The sequence below is a fragment of the Mus musculus genome, chromosome 10 (genome assembly GCF_000001635.26).
Source record: "Mus musculus strain C57BL/6J chromosome 10, GRCm38.p6 C57BL/6J".
Taxonomy (NCBI): Eukaryota; Metazoa; Chordata; class Mammalia; order Rodentia; family Muridae; genus Mus; species Mus musculus.
Genome location: NC_000076.6, coordinates 59,422,356 through 59,444,842, shown reverse-complemented (window position 1 = coordinate 59,444,842; position 22,487 = coordinate 59,422,356). Strand labels below are relative to the sequence as shown.

General features: G+C 45.4%; 1 protein-coding gene and 1 long non-coding RNA gene across 2 annotated transcripts; one reads left to right on the top strand and one right to left on the bottom strand.

Moving 5' to 3' along the window:
- Positions 1-957: 957 nt before the first annotated feature.
- On the bottom strand, positions 958-3,090 carry Gm36318. Its single transcript, XR_380461.2, has 3 exons — positions 3,003-3,090; positions 2,663-2,743; positions 958-1,588 (listed from the first exon to the last, which is right to left on the bottom strand). It is a non-coding gene; the product is annotated as a predicted gene, 36318 (long non-coding RNA).
- Positions 3,064-21,883, top strand: Oit3 (oncoprotein induced transcript 3). The gene is made up of 9 exons (NM_010959.2): positions 3,064-3,220; positions 5,928-6,302; positions 7,026-7,133; positions 8,854-8,976; positions 13,828-13,950; positions 15,192-15,352; positions 16,484-16,899; positions 19,367-19,466; positions 20,731-21,883. The coding sequence occupies exons 1-9, from the start codon at positions 3,160-3,162 to the stop codon at positions 20,902-20,904; spliced, it is 1,641 nt and encodes a 546-aa protein (NP_035089.1). The 5' UTR covers positions 3,064-3,159; the 3' UTR covers positions 20,905-21,883.
- Positions 21,884-22,487: the final 604 nt, after the last annotated feature.

Here is a 22,487-nt window from a genome sequence, read left to right as displayed (position 1 = left end):
TCTATCAGCAGCCAATAGTTCAGCAGCAAGGGATAGGGTCTCATGAGCCCCTCCCCCACCCGTGACAGATTGTTGACAGGGCCAGCCTTGTGCAGGTCAGTGACGGTAACCATGGTTGTTAAGTTCACGATTGGAATTGTTTCAAGTCTAAATGGCATTTTGAAGCCTGTCACCCTGTCTTCTGGCTCTCACACACTTCTTGCCCCCTCTTCCTTACAGGAAAGTGACATAAATGTCACTGATTTTTTTTCCCAACACCAACCATCTTTCCTTTTCTTTCCCCTAATAAGTCACATACCATGTATGCCTTCCATAAAGCACCTTTGGAGTCAATTCCTTGGGATCATACTGAATGTTAAGTTACCTGCTTTATATGTTCGCATTTGCATGTCATTTGCATATGCTTTATAAGCGTGGCCCATGCTAAACACGGCCCTCTCCTTCAAACATCTCTGCTCCTGTGTCTTGGACTTCCCTCTTCAAGGCCACAGTTTCCTAGTCTTCTTTGCAGTCTCCTGCCAGTGACCACATATTAAGTGTTAACTTCCCACCATGCTCTATCTAACCTGGGGCACACTTCCCTTGGACAATCTTGCCCACTCCCCCAAATCAGGTACCATTTATATGTTGAAGGCTGTCCCAGTATGGTTCTGAGGTCTCTCTAGAGCAGCAAGCTGGTTTCCTTTCCTCCCTGACTGTATTGCCCTATGTATGGTAAGTTTCTTCCCTGTCACCAGGGTATTTGGGGGCTTAAATCCTAAGGACACATACTTTAGGAGACTTGAAAATACAAACAAGTGCTAACACTAACAATGGGGGAGAGGGCACTAAATGATACAATAAAGAAGCAATTAACCAAATCTGAAACACAGAACACTCTATAAGTGGCTGATTAGATGACTGGCCAATAGTATAAAAGAGGCAGGATGATGTAGACGTTTAAGTGACACCTCAAAATGCAGTCTACAGTAAAAGTCTTGCTCAATCCTGATTCAAACTAGCAATACAAATGAACGTTTGAAACTATTGGAAAAGCTAAACACAGATAGGACATCAAATGCCGAAGAATTATTCCTGCTTTCCATAACTGTAATAACAGCCTCGTGGTGACATAAATAAGAGAGACCACCTCTTAGGGATGTACCGTGGAATGTGAACAAAATAAAATAAAAAAATCAAGAAGATGTCAGTGGGCTTCGCAGCTGGGTGTTCACCCTCCTTCTTCTGTCCTGTATATTTTTAAAGGCAGGTCAACTAAAAGGGAAAAAACCCGACAAGAGTGGGGGAGGGGTATCCTGGCATCCCCGGGATTCTTGTTTATAGAACCAAAGGGCTATCTGGTGCAAGTCCTTGACTCCAGCAATCAATCTTGGCCACAAGCCTGGGTTTATCTCAGGCACACGTCCTTTGTTTTTTCAAACACATATAAAGCACTGGAATGTCTTCTCAGGGACAGGAAACAGTGAGGCTTGTTTTTTTTTGTTGTTGTTAAAAGCAACAGCAGCATTGCCCAGCTATGGAGTCCCACGTCATCCATCACTGCTGTCAAACTACAACTTAAGACCCTAGTGGTCAAGCTGCCTGGGTCCTAACGGGGAGAAAGAAACAAAGTTAGATCCGTGCGACTCCTTGTTCACCTGTAGCTCCTGCAGATCCCACTTCTGTTTACCGTCACAATCTAGAAATTAACAATCTAGTAATAAGGACTAATAGTTTCTGGAAATGGAGCCCTTAGAAGAAAGAAGCCACAATCATTTGGGAAAAGTGCTTAAGACCTTTTTTTTTTTTTAATGTAAGGGCTGCCTTCCCCAAACATGCTTCTTGTCCCAGTTGCTAGAGATGTGGTTACTCAGAGAACAAACTCAGGTATGGAAGGGACAGAAGGGACGTGGGGATAAGCTCTGATTTGAGGCTCTAAAAGTTGGATTGGGTGAGAGAATGTATTTCCCTCAGACCTATTTAAAATAGATCTTGACATATGTTTAGCCCACCCTGCTGATTGACCCCATTCCATTGCCTTTTTACCATAATTTCTGGTTCTGGGTGCCCACAGCCAGAGACCTTTGACCCCCATGTCTGAAGTTACTACACCCAGGCCTGGTGACGTCTAGTGAGCTGGTCCCCATGGTCCTCCTCTTTGGTCTGGGATTTTGTTAATTAATGGGTAGTTCCAAATTTTGGGAAGTTCCTGCTATCATTTTAGTGTGAGAACTGGATAAATAAATAACCCCCAATACCCCATGGAAAAGAAACCCAGCACGGAAACACCAGGCATCACTGCTGGGTTGGTAATGCCCGAGTGAAGGTTTGTCCCTTCAGAAACTCTGAGACTGGAGACCAGAATAAGGAAAATCTAGGAACTTCTTCAAGAGAATACCAGCCCCTCCCAGGCCCCTCCCTATCTCCTGTGTGTGTGTGTGTGTGTGTGTGTGTGTGTGTGTGTGTGTGTGTGTGTGTGTGTATGCCTGTGTGCATGTGTGTGTGTCTGGGTATGTGTTTTTCTGCGTGTCTGTGTATGTGTGTCTGTGTCTATGTGTGTCTCTGTGTGTGTGTGTGTGTGTGTGTGTGTGTGTGTGTGTGTATTTCTGTGTGTTTCTCTGTGTGTATGTGTGTGTGTTCTTGTTATCTCCTGGACCATCAGACTGAGACATTTCTCCAGTACCCAGTTCCACGGTGTGGCTTGACTCGCTCTGGCTGAAGGAGGCTGCACAATGCCATGGCTGCCACATCAGGAAGTCAGTTCCTAGAAGTCACAAAACAAGATTTGACGTGAGGGGATGTCCCTAAGTGAGAGTTCCCTTCTGGATAAGATACCGAAGGCTCCGTTACAGGCAGTTCTTGGGGGGTGGAGGGGGGACACACACACAATAGGAGGATGAGGCATGGAGAGGGTTTTTTTGTTTTTTGTTTCCTCTAAAGACCCGTATCAGTAAAATACTGCTGGGGAAGGTGAGGAGCAAGGCCTCTATCTGGAGTCAAGGCCAGAGCGTTATCCCACTCACCGTCTTCCGCTGTCCCACGAGGTCCCAGCCAGCGCGGATACAGATATTCTTCCTAAGAGTCCAGAGGGATATTCTCCCCTAAGTGCTTGAGAGAACAACGGAGAACTGTTGTTACACCGGGAATCTTCTATCCACTCCTGGCAGCTGGATCAGAACGATGCCTCTGTCCCTGCTGCTCACCTGCCTCTCCACCACAGTCACCTTGGTGTCACCTGCGGGTAAGTCCCGTGTCAAGAATTTGGCACAATGTACTTTTGTGTTGCTGTTTGCTTTTGGGTACCAAATGTTAAGAACCAGATGACAGGGCCTTAAATACAGCCCTATGGTTGTGTAAAACAAACAAAAACAAAAACAAAACAAAAACAAAAAAAAGACAAAACAAAAACAGTCATTCAACCTACATGGATATATATACCCACCCAGAGAATTTTTGTTTCGTGTTCCTTTAGCTTCCTGCCTGAGTGGCTAGGACTTCCAAGGACCTTTTTTCTCTACAACCTTCCTATGAGCTAAGGGGTTCTGGGAGTATGTGTGAAAAGAAATTAGATCTCTTTCTAGGGTAAGGACGTTAGAGTTCCAACTTTAAGAATGGAAACGATATTTTCTTTCCTTTAGAAATGAGAGTAGAGCTTTTTCCTTAATGAGTAAAAGGGAGCAAATGTTCTGTCCCCATGAAAGGGGCAGACCTGGATAAAGCAGGTATTAAATTTGACCTTTAAAAATATGAGTGACTTTTTGCACAGACCAAGCAACTTCTCAGGCTTGGCATAAAACTTGCCAACGAGGATCCTTCTGGGTGTTTCTGTGTAGCTCAGTGTATGACTGGCTTAGATTGGTTTCTCTGCAGTAACTTGGGCCACACTGACACCTTTAAATATATATATAATTTACATATGTGTGTATAGACACACACACACAAAGTTTGAATCCAGGCAATAGTGGCACAACCTTTAATCCCAGCACTCAGGAGGCAGAGGCAGGTAGATCTCTGTGAGTTTGAGGCCAGCCTGGTCTACAGAGTGAGTTCTAGGACAGGACAGCCAGGGCTACACAGAGAAACCCTGTCTTGAAAAACAGAAACCAAGCAACAACAACAACAACTGATTGAACCCTGAGGAGATATGCGTATTACAATATCCTGGATGGGATCCTGGGACAGGGGACATTGTAGATAGAAACTAAAACAATGTGAATGACCACAGGCTTGAGGTAATAATAATCAATGGTGCTTCTCAGTGCTTGGAACCCAGGAAAGAAGAGGTGAACAGGGAGAAGCAGGGGACAGGACAGGGAGCTTCTAGACACAGCAAAGGCACAAGGGCTGAAAAAACTGTGACTTGGACAGTGTACAGGGCCTTCGAGGTACACCAGCCTCCAGGATAACAAGATAGGGACACAAATACGTCTGCTCAGGCCCCGTGGTTGGTCTTTGTATAAGATCCAAGCTCCTAAGTGTTCTGCTGAGCCGCTGAGCTTTCTAGCAGGGAGGGGGACTTTGAGAGAAACATACAGGGTTGTTCTCTTTCAAGTCGCTGAGGACTGTCTGAGCTAACTAGGATCAGTTTCTATAATGCCACATTCTTGGCTCCACACTGAGAGCAAAAAGACGATTTGACACCAAATGGGAATTTTAAAAGAGTGTGGAAGAATGTAATGTTAGCAAATATCCAGCAACTGTGTTTGTGTGACATCTCATATAGGGTCAATCTCTTCTTCACGCCACTGTTCCTCTACAACAGGAGGGCAACTGAACTTTCCAACAGTCTAAGAAATGACATTTAACTTTAAGGAAAACTTTAGAAATCATGGAATAGTCATTACGGGAGTTGTTGTCAATGCCATGAAAGGTTGAGAGTCTAACATTTCTTGTAAAATTAGAGACAGGGAGATGAGTGAAATATTTCTATGAAGTTATAATCATCTGTGAAATTGTTCTGGAAGCCCTGCTTGGCTGGAGAGCCATAGCCAGAGGGGTGGAGGAGACTTCCCCCTAGGAGAAGGGAGGGAATTTGAGGACATCTCTTCAGGGAGCACTGAATTGTCAGCTGGCACTCTGCTGGGGCAGCTCGGAGGCATTTTAAAGACTTTGGAAGGAACTCGCAAAACTTGAAGAGAAGGTGGCACAAGCAAGAATTTACAATCCTACAAATGTCATTTCCAGAAAGCACAATGTCCTGAACACTTTTTGCCCCAGACCGTCAAGTTATTTCCTGCCTGCTCTTGCCAAGCTGCAGAGTATTTCAAAGCAACTGGCCGTGTGCCTCGGGCCTTTCCCTTTCTGTGGAATGAGCTTTCCACATTCTTTATTCAGTCAGACTTCATACTGAGGCAAGACCTGACTGCCACTTTTGCAAAGGTAACTCAAGGCCTTCCCCCTTTTTCACACACCACACACACACACACACACACACACACACACACACACACACACACAACTCTCCCCGCCCTCAGGGACCATAGGCTGATATTGATCCGGGAGGGCAAGGGGAACAGAGATGAACACAGCCTTTGAGTACCTACAACGAATGACAATGCCCTGCAGACAGGGGCATGGAGGTATGTGTGAACGTTTTGAATTCCCCAGACAAAATCAGAGAAGGAGGAGCCCTGCTAATGAAGGGAGTCCTCCATTACGTGTCAAGTCTCAGAAGACTTCGATCTTGATTAGCAGAATTTCCACACAACACACACACACACACACACACACACACCACACCACACCACACCACACCACACCACACCACACCACATCACATCACATCACATCACATCACATCACATCACATCACATCACATCACATCACATCACATACACACACTTTTTGTTTGACAAATCAAAATGCAAAAGCGAGGTGGATGTAGCCAGTCATTGGCACTGTGATCTGAAACATCACCGGCTATCTCTGGGTCCTCTTTCACCCCCAGTCCTAGATCCTTGTTCCGCTTACATCAGTCTGAACGAGCCCTGGAGGAACACTGACCACCAGTTCGACGAGTCCCAGAATCAACCTCTTTGCGACAACCATATGAACGGGGAGTGGTATCGCTTCACGGGGATGGCAGGAGATGCCATGCCTACCTTCTGCATACCGGAAAATCACTGTGGGACCCATGCTCCTGTCTGGCTCAATGGCAGCCACCCCCTAGAAGAGGATGGCATTGTGCAACGCCAGGCCTGTGCCAGCTTCAAAGGAAACTGCTGTCTGTGGAACGCCACGGTGGAAGTCAAGGCCTGCCCCAGAGGCTACTACGTGTATCGGCTGGCCAGACCCAGCGTCTGCTTCCATGTCTACTGTGGCCGTAAGTACCCTCCTGTGCTCTCTTCCCTCCCCAGCAAGCCCACAGATGGAGTTAAAGAGAAAGGCACCGTATGAAAGCCAGTTATTGTGATGCTTATTTCTTCATTAAAAGAAAAGAAATTAAAACATTACAAGATTAGAAGTGATGGATTTTCACCTTCCTGAGTATGGAAGAGCCCTCAGTAATCTACCTGTGTAGTGATGACCAATGGGTGAACAGATAGATGCCCAGACATCCACACGGTAGCTTTGTGCTTGCTTTTGATGCTTTTTAGGCATGATATATAACGGGAAGAGGCAACTTAGTGTCAATAATACTTAGAAGCGAATTACTACATCACCAATGCCATCAAAATCTGGGGACTTCGTAAACACCTTTAAACAGTAAAGCTCAAACGCAGAGCCCATAGAAGCTGGTGTTCCCAGCTCCTGTGCATACTCTGGAGAGACCACAGTTGAGCATGACCAGGTTCATGTGCACTAATGTGTTTAGTTTGCTGAAGTCCTCTGGTCACCATGGGCCTGAGGTCTGTAGCTGCGAATTGGTTATTTGAATGGACCAAACTGCCCATGAGCAGCTGGTCTTACTCCATTGATGATACAGTCCCTGAGCCATGAGAAATGTCAGGAACATGTGGCCCATGCCTGCATTCACGAGACAACTCAAAAGACAGGGTCCTCTGAGCCTCACCACTCACAGAAGGTAACTGTTGTCCTTCCATAGATTTCTATGACATCTGTGATGAGGATTGTCACGGCAACTGCCTGGATACCACCGAGTGTGCATGCTCTCCAGGAACCTCGCTGGGCCCAGATGGGCAGACTTGCTTTGGTAAGAACTAGTCACAGGGCAGAAATGGTCCCTCGGGATCGATGAGACATCCCAGTGAATCTCTGAGCATTTGCAATTGAGCTTGTCTTTGTTGCTCACAACTAAAGCACAGCACAAGCTCACGGTGTGATCAGGAACAGTTTGGAACCACACAGTCTGCTCTTATGAAGCCATTGAAAGTGGCCAGTGTGCCTGAGGATCCAACTCTTAAGTTTACTAGATTTTAATATAAACACCTTTTGATCCAGCCATTGGCAAACCAAAAATGCATGGGACAACTCGAATGACAGAAATTTGTCTGTTTTTACGAACCGTAAATACCGATTAAATGTTTCTGATGAGAACTGGCCTCCATTAAGGTGTGCTTACTCTGTAGCCCTAGCTCTGAGGAGGCTGAGCCAGAAGAATGGTGAATTCAAGACCATCCTGAGCTACATGGGCAAGACTCTGACTCAAAAAGCAAACCCAGAAAATCTGATATCCAAATTGAGATACACTATCAGGTCATTTCAAAGTAGTTTCAAGGGCCCAGTGCACGGTGACACATAGCTGAGACCCCAGCACTTGGAAGATCAGGAGCACAAGGCCAGCCTCTTCTGCATAGTGCTTCTAGGCTCGTCTGGGCTACATGAGACTCTCATCTTATCTACTGTTGTTTACCGTTTTGTCTTTCTACTGCAAGCTCTAAACATTGGCTTCCCTTATTTAGTTCATTTTTTCCCTTTGGGTTTTTTTTTTTTTTCTCTTTAAAAAAAAAAAATGCTTGTATGGCTCTTGGTTTATCACCAGTCAAAGCCTCTACAACGTGCCTATCCGTTTCCATCGTGAGCTGTCTGCAGTGACTTGAGCCACGCCCTCGCCCGACATTAGGGGCTTTCTGTGGTTCTCTACCCGTCTCGCCTCCTCCACGGATGCCCTGCTCCAGAGCAGGTTTCCAAGTGTGCCTGTAAGTCAGGTCCAATCGCACATCAGTTTCTCAACTTGAGATGGACATCCAGCGTGGGAGGCGAACATCTATGTTTCAGCCGTTGCAGGACACTGGCCTGGGGTTCCTCGATTGGCACACGAGCGTGGTTTGCCATGCTATAACAGAAAACCATTTTCACACGGTGTTTTGCTAGTTCCTTCTGCCCTTTAAGCTCTTTCTGTACTTTAAAACAAAGTAAAATCGATGACCTTGCACTGATCAATTTTTTTCATGAACTTATTGAAGAAAGAGGACTTCATAAAAACAAATAAATAAGTGTACCTAGCACATGAGAGGAACCTCATCCCCCCGCCATGGCCTGCCCCTTGTTACATTTATGTATTTATTGTGCATGAGTGCCTATGTGCCATGCCACACATGTAGAGGTCACAGAACAACTTCCAGATGTCAGTTCTCACCTTCTTCTGCCTTGTGTGTTCCACCCAAACTCAGGCTGTCCAGGTTAGCAGAAAGTGCCTTTCTCTGCTGAGCCATCTTGCCAGCCCCATAGCTCTACTCTAAAGAATAGGATCTCACAAGTACTCGGACACCTTCTGCTTGGAGGTGACAGATGAACAGAAGTAGACAGATGAGCTAACAGCTAATTGGGGGGACCAGGCCCATAGACCGGACTACGCTGGCTCATACACGATAGGGCATCTGGGAAGACACAGAGCGGGGATTCTGTTCAGAAGCTGGGGCAGGGTAAGGTTGCTCAATGGTATTGGCATTGATGTGGTTTCTCTTCTACAGACGAAAATGAATGTGAGCACAACAACGGTGGCTGCAGCGAGATCTGCGTGAACCTCAAAAACTCACACCGCTGCGCATGCGGGGTTGGCCGCGTGCTCAGGAGCGACGGGAAGACTTGCGAAGGTGAGACTGGGTGAGGAGGGGATGCAAACCCAGCATCCAAAGGGAGCCACTGGCTTGTTCTTTGACATCTGGGAAGCTGGCTTGACGGTAGCGGAAAATAACAGTTTGTCAGCCTAAGGAAATGGCTACAGGGCACCGGTGGTGCTTAAGCTGTGGACAGAATTCAAGATCGAAGGGTGCGGGGGTGTTGCAAGAAGTAGAACGTCGTGGGGAAACTGAAGAGGAATAATACCCACTTTCTCAAACTTAAATGTGCCCACAAAGCCCATAGGATCTTGTTAAAGTGCAGAGGTAACTATGTTGCTAAATAATGTCTAGGTGCGAGCTACTGCTGGCCAGAAGCTGACAGTGGCATGCAGCAGCCCAGGTTCTCAACCTTCCTGGGTCTGAGACTGGACTCCCCACGCCCAGCCCCCACAAAGCCACTTCTAGTGGGGAAATCTGCTTCAACAGGCTGGGATAAGACCTCATTTACAATTTTAATAAATTCTATAGGTGATTCTTATTGGCTTAGAAAATTGAGAAAATACTAGGACAGAGGTGGTGGCAGCCCACGCCTTTCATTCTAACATTCCAGAGACAGAGGCAGGCAGATTTCTGTGAGTTCCAGGCCGTCCTGGCCTACAGAGTGAGTTCCAGGACAGCCAGGGCTACACAGAGAAACCCTGTCTCACAAAACAAAACAAACAAACAAAAAAGACAGACAACTTGAGAAACTTTTTTTTTACATTGATTTATTTTTTCTTTGTTTTGGGGAAGATAAATTATTTTGAAGATAAAATTATCTACTTAAAAATTTTAGGCTTACTCTATTTTATTTGTATGAGCGCTTTGCCTGCATGTATGGACACGTAGCACATGAGTGAATGGTGTCCACAGCGGTTAGGAAACTGGAGTTACTGATGGTTGTAAGCCACCGTGTGGGTGCTGGGAGAGTTGAACCCAGGTCTTCTGGGAAGATAGCTAGGGCTCTTAGCCCCTCAGCCGCTCCCTAACCCCATTAGCTACTTTTAATAACAGAGTTGCTATGTGCATGGTTTAGTAACCAAAGCCTTACTGATGTATTGCAAGGAATTGAAGTGAAAGTATCTATTGTTACTCTTTTACCTTTTAGTTGATGTAACGTTTCACATTTTTATGGGTAATGATGCAGTAATCTGCTACTGTTCCCTGGGACTCAGGCCATGTCCTCACCACACACAGCTAGGGACAGTGTTAGGGCAACTCACACCTGCTTTCCCAAGTCTAAGTTGCCCTAACACCCCTGAGAGCCTGCCATGGACAGGTAAATAGCATGGTTGTTATTATTTACAAAGGCTATATGATTGCCCATCAGTACCATTAAACCTGTTTATTAATAGTTATAATCTATAATATATATGAGTTCATTTTCTTTTTGTCACATTCAAAATAATAAGATACCATCCCAAAGAGAAAAATGTATGAGTCGTGTCCTACAAAGTTTGCATTATTAATCCAGAGGACAGTAATTGGGGTATTACATTGCTGCCCTTATAAAGAGACTAAATTATTTTGAATTTTATTGAATAATGATAATGTCAGGAGTCCTCCCTAAATCTTAATAATTTTATATAATAATTTCAACATATTTGAATATTAATAAAATATTTCATGAAGAACAGTTGTAATTATTCATGAACACATTATTGAGACTATTATGGTTAATATTCATATAATCTTAAAACCTAATAACCATAACTGAAAAATATTTAGCAAATGATAAAAATTTTATGTGTCTGTCTGAGCAATACTTTAAGAATAGTGTTTCTATTTATAACATTTAACTTTTATTGAAAGGCTAAATGTATTTGTTTCTTTAGTGTGGCTATTAAATGGTTATAGCTTTTTAAAAATTAATTATACTTTTGAATTTTTAAGTAAATTTTAATGGTTTATTATATAAATAGGAAAATAAGGAAGAGTAAAAAAATGTAAATGACCCCCAGTCATTCAGGGCTAGAAGTTTCTGCCCTGAACATTTCTTTCCACTGTCCCGAGGGGCTTAAATCCTTTAAGGCAATTTGGATTTTTTTTGGGGGGGGGGCTATTTTTTTGTTTGTTTTGCATTTTTTGACCTGAAAATGCCCAATGTACTTAGTTAGGGTTACTGCTTCATCTTACAGATATTGAAATTGCAACTTAGAGAAATAAGCTGACTTAGGAAAGGTCATTTTGAAGGTGGCGGGCAGCAGAGCTGAGCCAGGTGAAGCCCTGGGGGTGACCTCAACAGTGAAGAGAAGTCTTCTGTTAGAAGGAAAAACCTTTAATGTGGATTTGAACACCTTTTTTTTTTTTTGAGACGGTGTCTCACTATATACCCTTGGTCAACCTGGAGCTTGGTATATAGACCAGGCTGGCCTAGAATTCACAGAGTTTCTCCTGCCTCTGCTTCCAGTGTGCTGGAATTAAAGGCATGCACATCATCCCGGTGATTTTTAACACTTCATAGCATAGTAGCATATTTTTATATTTTCTTCCACATTATTATCTATAATCTCAACTATTTCAAAAATCCACAAACTGCATATATCCTTTAAAAATAGATGGCATGGCTTGTCACAGTGATACAACCTGTGAAGACACTGTTGACAGCGATATTTGTCACTGCTGGCCTGGACACACAGGTGCCCTGTGTGAGACAGACATAAATGAATGGAGTAGCAACCCCTGCCAATTTGTAGGGGGTCAGGGGATGAGGTGTGTGCCAAGCTGTCCCACAGGGATCAATAGGGACACCCTGCAGGCCTGCCTTCCTCCTTCAACTTCCTTGGAGCCTCAGGCTATGTTTGTATCTGTCAGCCTGGATTCACAGACTGGATTCACAGCCTAGCATGACTGTCCTCTGAGAGGCTCCACCCAGCAGCTGACCAGAAACAGAGGCAGAAACCAATAACCAAGCATTAGACAGAGCTTGGGAAATCTCGTGGCAGAGTTGGGGGAAGAATTGAGGAACCAGGAAGGAATAGGGACTCCATTGAAAAACAATAGAGTCAACTAACCTGGACCCTTGGGGGCTCACAGAGACTAAACCACCAACCAAAGAGCATCTAAGGGCTGGACCTAGCCTCCCTTTCCCCTGACTCCCACACATATGTAGCAGATGTGCAGCTTGGCCTACATGCAGGTTCCCCAACGACTGGAGTATAGACTTGCCCTGACTCTGTTTGCCTGCCTTTGGATACTGTTCCCCTAACTGAGCTGCCTTGTCTGGCCTCAGTGGGAGAGGATATGCTTAGTTCTGCAGAGACTTGAGGTGCCATGGTGGGCTGGTATGGTGGTGGGGCTCCTCATTCTCAAAGGAATGAGAGGGGGATGGGCCGTGTGAAGGGGGAACTGGGAGGAGAGAGAGGGGCTGTAAGCAGGATGTAAAGTAAATTAATTAATTAATTAATGGAAAAATATGGCTTGTCTAGGGCTGGTAAGATGTCGAAGCAGGTAAGGGTTTGCCACCAAACCTGAGGACCTGAGTTTGATCCCTGGGTCCCACAAGGTAGAGGGAGAAAATTGAACCCACAAGTTGTCCTCTGACCTCCACACACTGTGGCTTTGCTATACACACACACACACACACACATGTACACACAGGCACACAGGCACACACAGGCAAGCATGCACAGACACACACTGTGGTTTTCCTGTACACACAGTTGCACAATGCACACACACACACACACACACACACACACACACACTGTCTTTGTTATACACACATGCACACACACAAACTGTCACGGTTCTATACACACATGGTTGCATACACACACACACACACACACACTACATAAATTCTTTTAATTGTTATAGGTGGGCTTCTAAGCAGGTAATGAAGATTAATTCATTACAACTTTAGTCACTTCCATTGCCCAAGTACTGATATACTACGTCAACTTACTGATGACCCACTAACCTGTTTTTCCTAAGCACCCTTAGGCATCAGATTCCATCTCTCCCTGAGCATGTTAGATAATCTGAAACATTTCCTTCCATCTTCTTAGAAAAGAGCACAAAACTTTGGCATAAAGGCCAGTTTTGTAAATACTGTGTGGACCATCCAGAATCAATCAGAACTACCCAGTTCTGCCCTTGTAGTGAAAAGTAAATAAATAAAATAACCATAGACCATCATGATCTGCAAACAGTCATGCCTATGCGTGCTAATAAACCTTCATTTAGACACCATGTAGCAGATTGGGATCTGACAGCCCTCAACCTAAAAGATAAGTCCAAGTCCCACAAAAGTCATTTTGGGGATTAAGGTTGTGGTCATTGACATGCTGGAGCAGGGGCGGAACCTGGGGCCTTGGCAATGGTAGGCAAACGCTGTAACTGAGCTATTTCTCCAGCCCCGTAGCCTACAAAGACCTTCTATATCTGGTGCTCTTATTCCTAGAGAGTCTAGGAGAGGGGCCAATGATCCAACTGCTCTGCAGCAACGCTGACCCAGCCAGCAGGTCCAGAACTTTTACTCAATCCCTTTTCAGCCATCAATAGGTCTCTAAAATTTTAACTTATGTGTACATTTATTACAACAGTTAAGCAATGGCTTTGAGCCTTATACATATTTATGACCTCATTCTAATCATAAGAAAACTAGAAAGACACTACAGATGTCCGGAGAGCTTCAGTAGCTGTTGCTGAGGACGGTGCATTACTCTTGGCAGTCATAACATTTAGTGAACATTTTTGTGGGTTTGCCTAGTCACCAGTTACCACATTAGAGCACAGGAGACTGTGTCATGAGTTAAGAATAATCTCTGGTGACTAATGCTGAAATTTCCGCAGAAACGGGTTACAGGACGGGACTCTTATCTTTGCCACTTCCCTCTGCAGACATCGAAGGTTGTCACAACAACAATGGTGGCTGCAGCCATTCCTGCCTTGGGTCTGAGGAGGGCTATCAGTGTGAATGTCCCCGGGGCTTGGTGCTGTCTGAAGATAATCACACTTGCCAAGGTAGGGCAAGGGTTGAATCCCTTCTGAATCACAGGAGGTCCCTCCCTCCCACCTTTGCCTTCTCTCCTTCCAGACTGTAAGATTCTTATCTTTCAGAACCCTGTCCCTCTGAGCACCAAGTGTCCCCTGAGTCAGCAGTCAGGAATGGTTCAACAGAGAATCCCCTCTCCCTCCCCCTCCCTCCCTCCCCCTCCCCCACCCCCAGGGTGTGCCGGTTCAATCTGTAATCCCAGCACTTGGGTGATGGAGGCTAGAGCCCTGCCTAAGAAAGCAAAGTCAACCGGAGCTACCCAGTCAGACCTTGTCTCATAAACAGACAGGAGTGGGGAACGCTCTCTCTTTTTAAAGTCCAGAAAAGCTAACGCTCCTTCGCTGATTGCCTGAGTCAGTCTCTGATTTCTACAGCCAACAGTGCAACTGCTACTCAGTTAGAAGTATTGACTTATTCAGCAGGATTCCAGGGGCCAAGCCTAGCTTGAATAATGATGAATGGCGAATTCTTCCCCATCATCAATAGTGTCCTGAGAACTGTTCCCCAGTTCTTGGTGACTGGGCTATTCATCCCATCACCCAGCAAACTCGGACCGAGCACCAGTGTCTGATTTCTTTGTACGTCTCGATGCTGAGATGTATGCTCACAGATGGGGACTCTGACAGTACCTAGTGTCCTTCGGGGTGTTTGCAGGGTGAGAGAACATGGACTTAGGAAGGCCACAGAAAAGTGACCTCTTCTTCATATTAAGTTAAAGTGGAATTTATAGTCTGAGTTTACAGTTGGCTGAGTAGCTCGAGGACAATTGGGAAGGCTTCTGGAGTGCGGGAACACTGTTTATGCCTGTTTAATGGGGCAGTAACTAATGTCAAAACACAGCAGCTTTGCTGTGCCATTTAATCCTATGTCAGCGGCATCTTCCAGCTGTGCTGCAAGTGAATTGTGAGGGCGCTAAAGTCCATCCTTAGGATGTCTCATCCCGTGGAGTCATGCCAGCCACCCTTAGGACAGGCTTTGGACAGAGGCTTAACCACACTATTCCCTGCCCAAAGAATATGATTTGAGGAGCATCACTGACCATCATCTTGGGAGTTAGGGATCCTGGCTGTATTCATTGACCTGCTTCAAGCCCTTTCCTGGAGAAGAGCCAAGAGTGCAGATTGCACGGAGGAGAAAGCATCCCCCTAGAAGCCTCCTTAGCTTCCGCCCAAGCAGGCTTCCTGTTCTAATAGACTCCCTTTACACACAGTCCCCGTGTTGTGCAAGTCCAGCGCCATTGAAGTGAGTGTCCCCCGGGAGCTGGTTGGAGGCCTGGAGCTCTTCCTGACCAACACCTCCTGCCGAGGAGTGTCCAATGGCACCCACGTCAACATCGTCTTCTCACTCAAGACCTGCGGCACCGTGGTTGACGTAGGTTCCCTGGAAGACACTTAGGGAGTGACCAAAGCTACTTAGGGAGGTATCGGACAGAGGGTGTATGGGGAGATAGGTCTACACAAGATAACTTCTTCTGCCCTGAGCCATGGTCCTGGAACGGTGGGGTGTAGGATGACTAATTCTTCCACCGCCATTCATACACAGCCCTGAGACACCTGGATGCAAGGTATTTTCCCACATCAATCCCAGCAGTACCAAGAGGCAGGATTGACGACAGCCTGTAGTCAATTAGTTGGAGGCTAAGGATGAAGTGGGCTAAGGAGTTCGTGGATCGTTTAGGATAGGTGAATGAGTCCAGACATTGATCCAGGCTGAGGTAAACGGCTTATGTTTTTCTTATCTAAACATGCTCACACCCCCATTCTGAAGCCCCAGAGGGGAATATGGAAAAAGTTCCTGCCTGTTAGGACGCACACACAGTCCTGAGATGATATAAAATGTAAATAAGAGCTGGGCTGTCTGACACACAACAGACACGGACTCTAGGAGTCCAGGAAAGGGCTGTGGCTTGAATGTGGGTAGAACTGTGTGTGATACACACAAGCCAAGAGGCAACGGATCTTTTTGATGGGCAGAGCAGCCTGCCCTGCTTCCAAAGGCCTGACTTGTGTGCTAGGGAGGGACAGCAGGTTTGAGTCCACAAAAACTGGATGAAGCTAGTTTTTCTGACCACACAGTGTGCAAGATGGATGATATACAGAGGACTGGATACAGGTCAGCGCAGAGGCCTTGGAGATCATTTGTTTATGAGTGCTGATAAAAGAATCCTAGGGCTAATTACTTTGGGTGAGATACAAGGTATCTATGGAGGAATAGGGGTTCCTCATTTAGGCAAGCGGTATGTATTGTTTCTATGGATAAGCTGATGGAATAGCCCCATAACTGACTGGTACCACTTCCTGTTGGCAGAGCAGAAACAGTTCTGGGGTATATAGCTGAAACGCCTCTGTACTGGTGTGGGTGCAGGTTCGGGATGAATCCGCGGCTATCAGGATCTGCGTGTGGCACTGCCTCTTGTAAGGGCCAGAGCTTGGGATTCACTGATTGAGGAGAGAGGTAACTAGAAACAATCTCACAATCTCTCATCACCCCTGACTGGCACAGGTGGTGAATGACAAAATCGTGGCCAGCAACATCGTGACGGGCCTGCCCAAGGAGACCCCTGGGAGCAGTGGGGACATCATCATTCGGACCAGCAAACTGTTGATCCCCGTGACCTGCGAGTTCCCACGACTGTACACCATCTCGGAAGGATACGTGCCCAACCTGCGCAATGCCCCATTGGAAATCAGGAGCCGAAACCACGGCATCTTTCCCTTCACACTGGAGATTTTCAAGGACCACGAATTCGAGGAACCGTACCGGGAGACTCTGCCCACACTCAAGCTTCGCGACTCACTCTACTTTGGCATAGAGCCCCTGGTGCATGTGAACGGCCTGGAGAGCCTGGTAGAGAGCTGCTTTGCCACGCCCACTGCAAAGATGGATGAAATCCTCAAGTACTACCTGATCCAGGACGGGTGAGTGCAGCGCTGTCTTGGGGTGTGTGTGTGTGTGTGTGTGTGTGTGTGTGTGTGTGTGTGTGTGTGGTGTGTGGTGTGATACATATAATATATAATGTTATATATAATTATATATAATAATATGTATTATATAATATTTGTATAGTATATACAATATATAAATAACATATATTTATATGTAATATTATATATAATACAATATCATATATAATTATTCTATATTTATTTTATATAATATTATATACATAAATTGTGTGTATATATATATATACATACATATATAAGCAAATTTGAGGTACCATTGAATTTGGTCGTAAAACAGTAAATAGTTTTTCACTTGAGACACCTGTGGAATACCTAAGAAGAAGCTCGATGGGTCACTTGAAATGTGTGCCAGTCTCCAGAACACAATCAGAACTACACAGAACAGAGAATTGTCCACATGTTGCTAAGAGCAGGATTCACAACTCTGCTCAGAGGGAAAAGCTATGTGTCAGGAGTCACAACAGAGTAAGGCTGTGGGAAGACACCAAAACAGCTTGTGTGGACTCCTCTTTCAAGGAGTTTGATACTGGCATGCTAGGAATATGGCTCAGCAGGTGAAATGCCTGCCCCAAGAGAGAAGACAGGACTTCAGGTTCCTGGCACCCAGGACCCCACTCACCCAGTTAAACAGTCTACCTAACCTATGAGCTCCAGGGTCAGTGAGAGACCCTGCCTCAAAAAATAAGGTGGGCAGCGACAGAGGAAGACATTGCCCTGTGACTTCACAGATGCACACATGAACCCACATATACACATGCACATACCCATATGAACCCACATATACACATGCACATACCCATATGAACCCACATATACACATGCACATACCCATATGAACCCACATATACACATGCACATACCCATATGAACCCACATATACACATGCACATACCCATATGAACCCACATATACACATGCACATACCCATATGAACCCACATATACACATGCACATACCCATATGAGCACAAACAGACCTCATACAGGCATAGACATAGAAATAAGAAATGAATCGGGAAGGATTGAAAAGGGAAGAAATTCTTGGTCAATGCTGGAGGAAACAATATGGAGACTTCCGTGGAATGGCCGAAAGGCCCTAGATTGGGTTTGTAGGTGTGTGATGGTGTTAGTGAACCTAAACACTCCCCTAGTTCATATCAAGATCTCTTTCTTCCTTGGCCTAAATGGCAGCTGGGACATAGCTCAGGCAGACAGGAACTTCAGTCTTCTAGATGGGGGAGAGGCATGGTGTGTGTCAGGAACATTCCTTGGCCTTTGGTCCTTCCCTCCCCTTGCTGCCCCGTTCCCTTGGAAGTTTCTAGTTCTCTCCAGCTTCTTGCTCTTCCTCCCCCCCCCCCCCCAGCTCTCTTTTCCCCTCACAGCTCTCAGCACCCTGAACAGTGGTTTCTGACCCTTAATGTGACAAGGTCAGCTTAGAAGCCATTTCTTATATTTGCTAGAGACGAGTCAGCTGCTGTCCCGTGCTGGGAAGTCTGCTTACGTACTTGTTATTTAGACTCTGGGTAAAAGACTGTCACCTTCTGTCTAGATAGTTCAAAGAAACTCTGCTGTTTTTCCCTTGACCCTTAGTACATATAAAATAGAAAAATACATCCTTGCATATGTACGTATACGTCTCTGTGTGTGACTCTGTATGCACACATGCATGTACATGCAAGAAGATATAAAATAAGTTAGAACGGATCAAATCACACAAAGAGGGTCCTTAGCTTCTTAGGAGAAAATGTGCATTCATATCCAAGCCTCAGTGTGTCAGTTAGTAAGTCCTTTCCCCAGTCATCATGACAGGCAACTCATAGCAATGTGCCAAACTGAACTAAGATTAAGACCACAGACTCTGTGAAATGGCGGCTTGCTGTTATGTTTGGGAAAAGAGAGATGAAACCATCTGAGGCCACGTGTCACCTGAGAAGCTTAAATGTATGTGCACAGATGGCTCCTTCACCTCTGTACTCCCTCTAGGGGATTGTGTCCCTCCTATGTCCAGGAAATAAGTGTTAAAACCAAGGAAGAGCCTTCTCAGACCAACAACTATACTAACCTAGATTTCTATGACATGTCACAGACGGAAAGACAAGCTTACTAGCCAATAGTCTCTCTGAAGAGCACATCTATGTGCTTCTAATTATGTAGAACTCTTATCCAAGCCGGGATGCTGTGTTCTCTGGGGTCCCTTGAATGGAGGATAGGGCAGACATCCTACTTAGCCCTGCCCGATGAGGTCTGACGATGCCTTTGCCAGGAGAGGAAGCCATTGACTCTTGCTTCTCACAAGGCTGGCATGCAGCCCAGCACACTCCACCTACTTCACCTCTCCTTGGGCCAAATGCCTTGGCTGGGAGTGTACGCTGCCTCTGTGGAAGCCATCAGGTCTGACACGCTGTCTATCCTACTTTTAGCTGTGTTTCCGATGACTCAGTAAAGCAGTACTCATCCAGGGACCACCTAGCAAAGCACTTCCAAGCCCCCGTCTTCAAGTTTGTGGGCAAAGACCACAAGGTAAGCTGGATGCCCTTTGTCCCACAACCCCATGCCTGAGCCTTCCTTCTTATTGCCCTGGTGCACTGACATTCTAAGAGCCTGTGGTTAGCTTCTGCACAACCTCTGGGAGAATATAGTTAAACTCTGGATTCACACAAATTACAATTGCCTGCCCCTCACCACACCCACATAAAGTGGCTGTGCACAAGGAATATCATAGGACCATAATTTGGAATCTTTGTGGGCAGATTAATGTAAAACGCCAGTGATGCCGTCAGTTCAACAAAGGATTTAGACAGGAATTTCATGGAAAGACAGCCCAGGAATGGGAAGAGAGTAGAACCCAGAATGCTAATCATAGGACATAACTTCATAATAGGGAGTGTCCTACATGGAATGTATGGGAAACTACAAATTACGAGGCCTTCTAAGCCATAGGAACTGAACAACAACAGCATAAATTTGATATATATTTTTAAATTAAGTTACCTGGCAGTATGCCACAGTCATTAACTTCGCACATGATTTTTGGCTAAATACACTTTTGGCGATCTCACAGAAACAGATTATGTTTTAGAGTGTGCTCTTAAGAGGGCAAAAGGGGGGCCTCAAATAAACACAGCCAAGGGGCCACACTATCAGTTTAATGGGACATTAAGCAGTCTTTAAAATTATGAACATGAGAAAAGCAGGGGTGAAGAAAGTGTCCTAACAGTGTCCTAACAGGGTACACGGGGGTCAAGCTGACAAGAGGCTGTCCCAAGAGGCTGTCCCAAGAGGCTGTGGGTGACAAGATGGATCCCTTTTGCTGCTGTTGGCAGTATTGAAACACAGCTCAGGTCAAGCTTTACAGAGCAAGGTTCTTTCCCATAACGCCTCTAAGTGACCTTTGCAGCCATTTGTTATTCCAAAACTCCAGTTGAGTAACTGATCCTGGCCTAGCAGACCCTTCTGAAAAAGACTTCTTTATGAGCACTGGGCCCCAGCACCCCTCCCAGTCCAGAGGACTAAAATGCTAAGGCACAGGACACTGCTCCCCTAAAGTCTCTTCAGCGTATCAGAGTTATAGTGCTAGGTTTTGAGGTCACCCATGTGTCTCTGTTCCTTGTGGCCACATTCTTAATGTGTGGACTGGGCAATTTCCTTATCCTAAGCCTTGGTTTCCTGTCCATAAATATAAGATTGTCATTGTCACCTCTAGTTGGGGCTTGTGAACTGAGAGGTACTGTGTTGGCTCTCTGCTGTCGCCTACAGTGACAATTGACTGTCCTTATCCCTTCAGGAGGTATTTTTACACTGCCGCGTCCTTGTATGTGGGGTGCTGGATGAGCGTTCCCGCTGTGCCCAAGGGTGCCACCGAAGAGTACGTCGTGAGGTGGGTGAGGACGAGGACTCTGCTGGGCTGCAGAGCCAGACACTGACAGGTGGCCCCATCGCCATCGACTGGGAGGACTAGTTCCTGCTTCTTCACTTCCAGCCGTCCTCCCCTCTAGAACGACTTCCTGTGTCCTCAGAGACATCAGAGAACCTCCTAAGACAGCTGGCTTCTTTAAATCATGTACTGTGAGTTTAGACAACCCCACCCCATGAAAGGACTGGCTGGCTGGTTTTGTCCCTGAGTTCGTCCAAATCACGGCACTGCTGGCCCGTGTGCCTAGGTGGGCCTCAGCTTCTGGACTCAAAGATTTGTGTTTTTCCTCAGGGAAGGACACCTCCCTCATTCTCCCTGTTCCTTTCTTACAACGAAATACCTCGTTTGTGGTGTAACTGGGCCACTAATATAAGGAGCTGGGAATGTCATTCCAAGTCAAAACCCTAAAATAATGAATGACTAAGAGCATAACTCATGATCTCCTAGATACCTAATAATTGTGACCTAAAATCTCAACCCCAGTATAGAGTATTTAAAGGGGATTTGAAAGTCTATCAATAAAATAATGTGTAACAGGAAACACAATAGGTTGAACGTCACATAGTACTTTTTAGTGTTTTCATATTGCCTGGATGAAATGTTTTCACCTAAAAATAATTCATAAGGTGCTTAAGGGCACTGGCTGCTCTTGTGGAGGACCCGGGTTCAATTCACGGCACCCCGTTGTGGTGGCTCACAACTGTCTGTAACTCTGTCCAGGGATCCAATGGCCACTTCTGAACTCCCCAGGCACGGGACATGCATATGCTACATAAACACACATGCAGGCAAACCACTCATACATCTAAGTAAAATAAATTAATTTTTCAAACTATCAGAATGCACATAAGTAATTCAATGGCTATACTATAAGCAAAACTAAATTTTGGCTCCATATACCCAGAATATCAGTATTCTGTGCCCTGGGTTAGATAAGACAATAGGAAAAGGTATATATACAATTATGTCATACTCTTACTTTGTAGGTGCTCAATAAATTTTATTGAAATAAATACCATAAACTATAAAGAAAAATGTTATCTGCAGTGGAATTCAGCTCCTTGATACTCCAATTAACTCCTAGTTAGGCGACTTCTAAAATGGCGGCAACAAACAGTTCGGTTTTGGGGGGTTCTTTTTTGGGGGGGTTTTTTAATTGCCATGAGGAATGATGGACAATTCTGGTTCAACTTAATGAAATTAGGAAGGGAATAGAAGGAGTGGGAATTTTGGGTCAGAAATCAACAATGTTTCTCTATAAATAGTCAAAGGTAACTGTTTTAAATGTTGGGGCCTTTCAGTCTTCGTCATAATCTCTCTCTTTCTCTCTGTCTCTGTCTCTCTGTCTCTCTCTTTCTCTGTCTCTGTCTCTCCCTGTCTCTCTCTGTGTGTCTCTGTCTCTGTCTCTGTCTCTCTCTCTCTCTCTGACATGACAGGGTGAGAGCAGCTTTAAACAAATAGATACAAATATAAAAGTGAGTGGGCTGTGTTCAGAAAGGCTATACAAAACAGCAGGCCTTGAACTGAATCCAAGTAACAGGCTGGTGTTACTTTGTTGGCTAATTATAATCTACATTGGTGGCCTGCTTGGGGCGACAGAACATCTGCAGAGTATCAGAAGTGGCCTG

Coding starts and splice junctions, on each gene's coding strand:
- Oit3 (NM_010959.2), top strand. CDS start 3,160: ATGCCTCTGTCCCTGCTGCTCACCTGCCTCTCCACCACAGTCACCTTG. Junction 7,134..8,853: donor AGATGGGCAGACTTGCTTTG/GTAAGAACTAGT, acceptor TCTCTTCTACAG/ACGAAAATGAATGTGAGCAC. Junction 19,467..20,730: donor TTGTGGGCAAAGACCACAAG/GTAAGCTGGATG, acceptor TTATCCCTTCAG/GAGGTATTTTTACACTGCCG.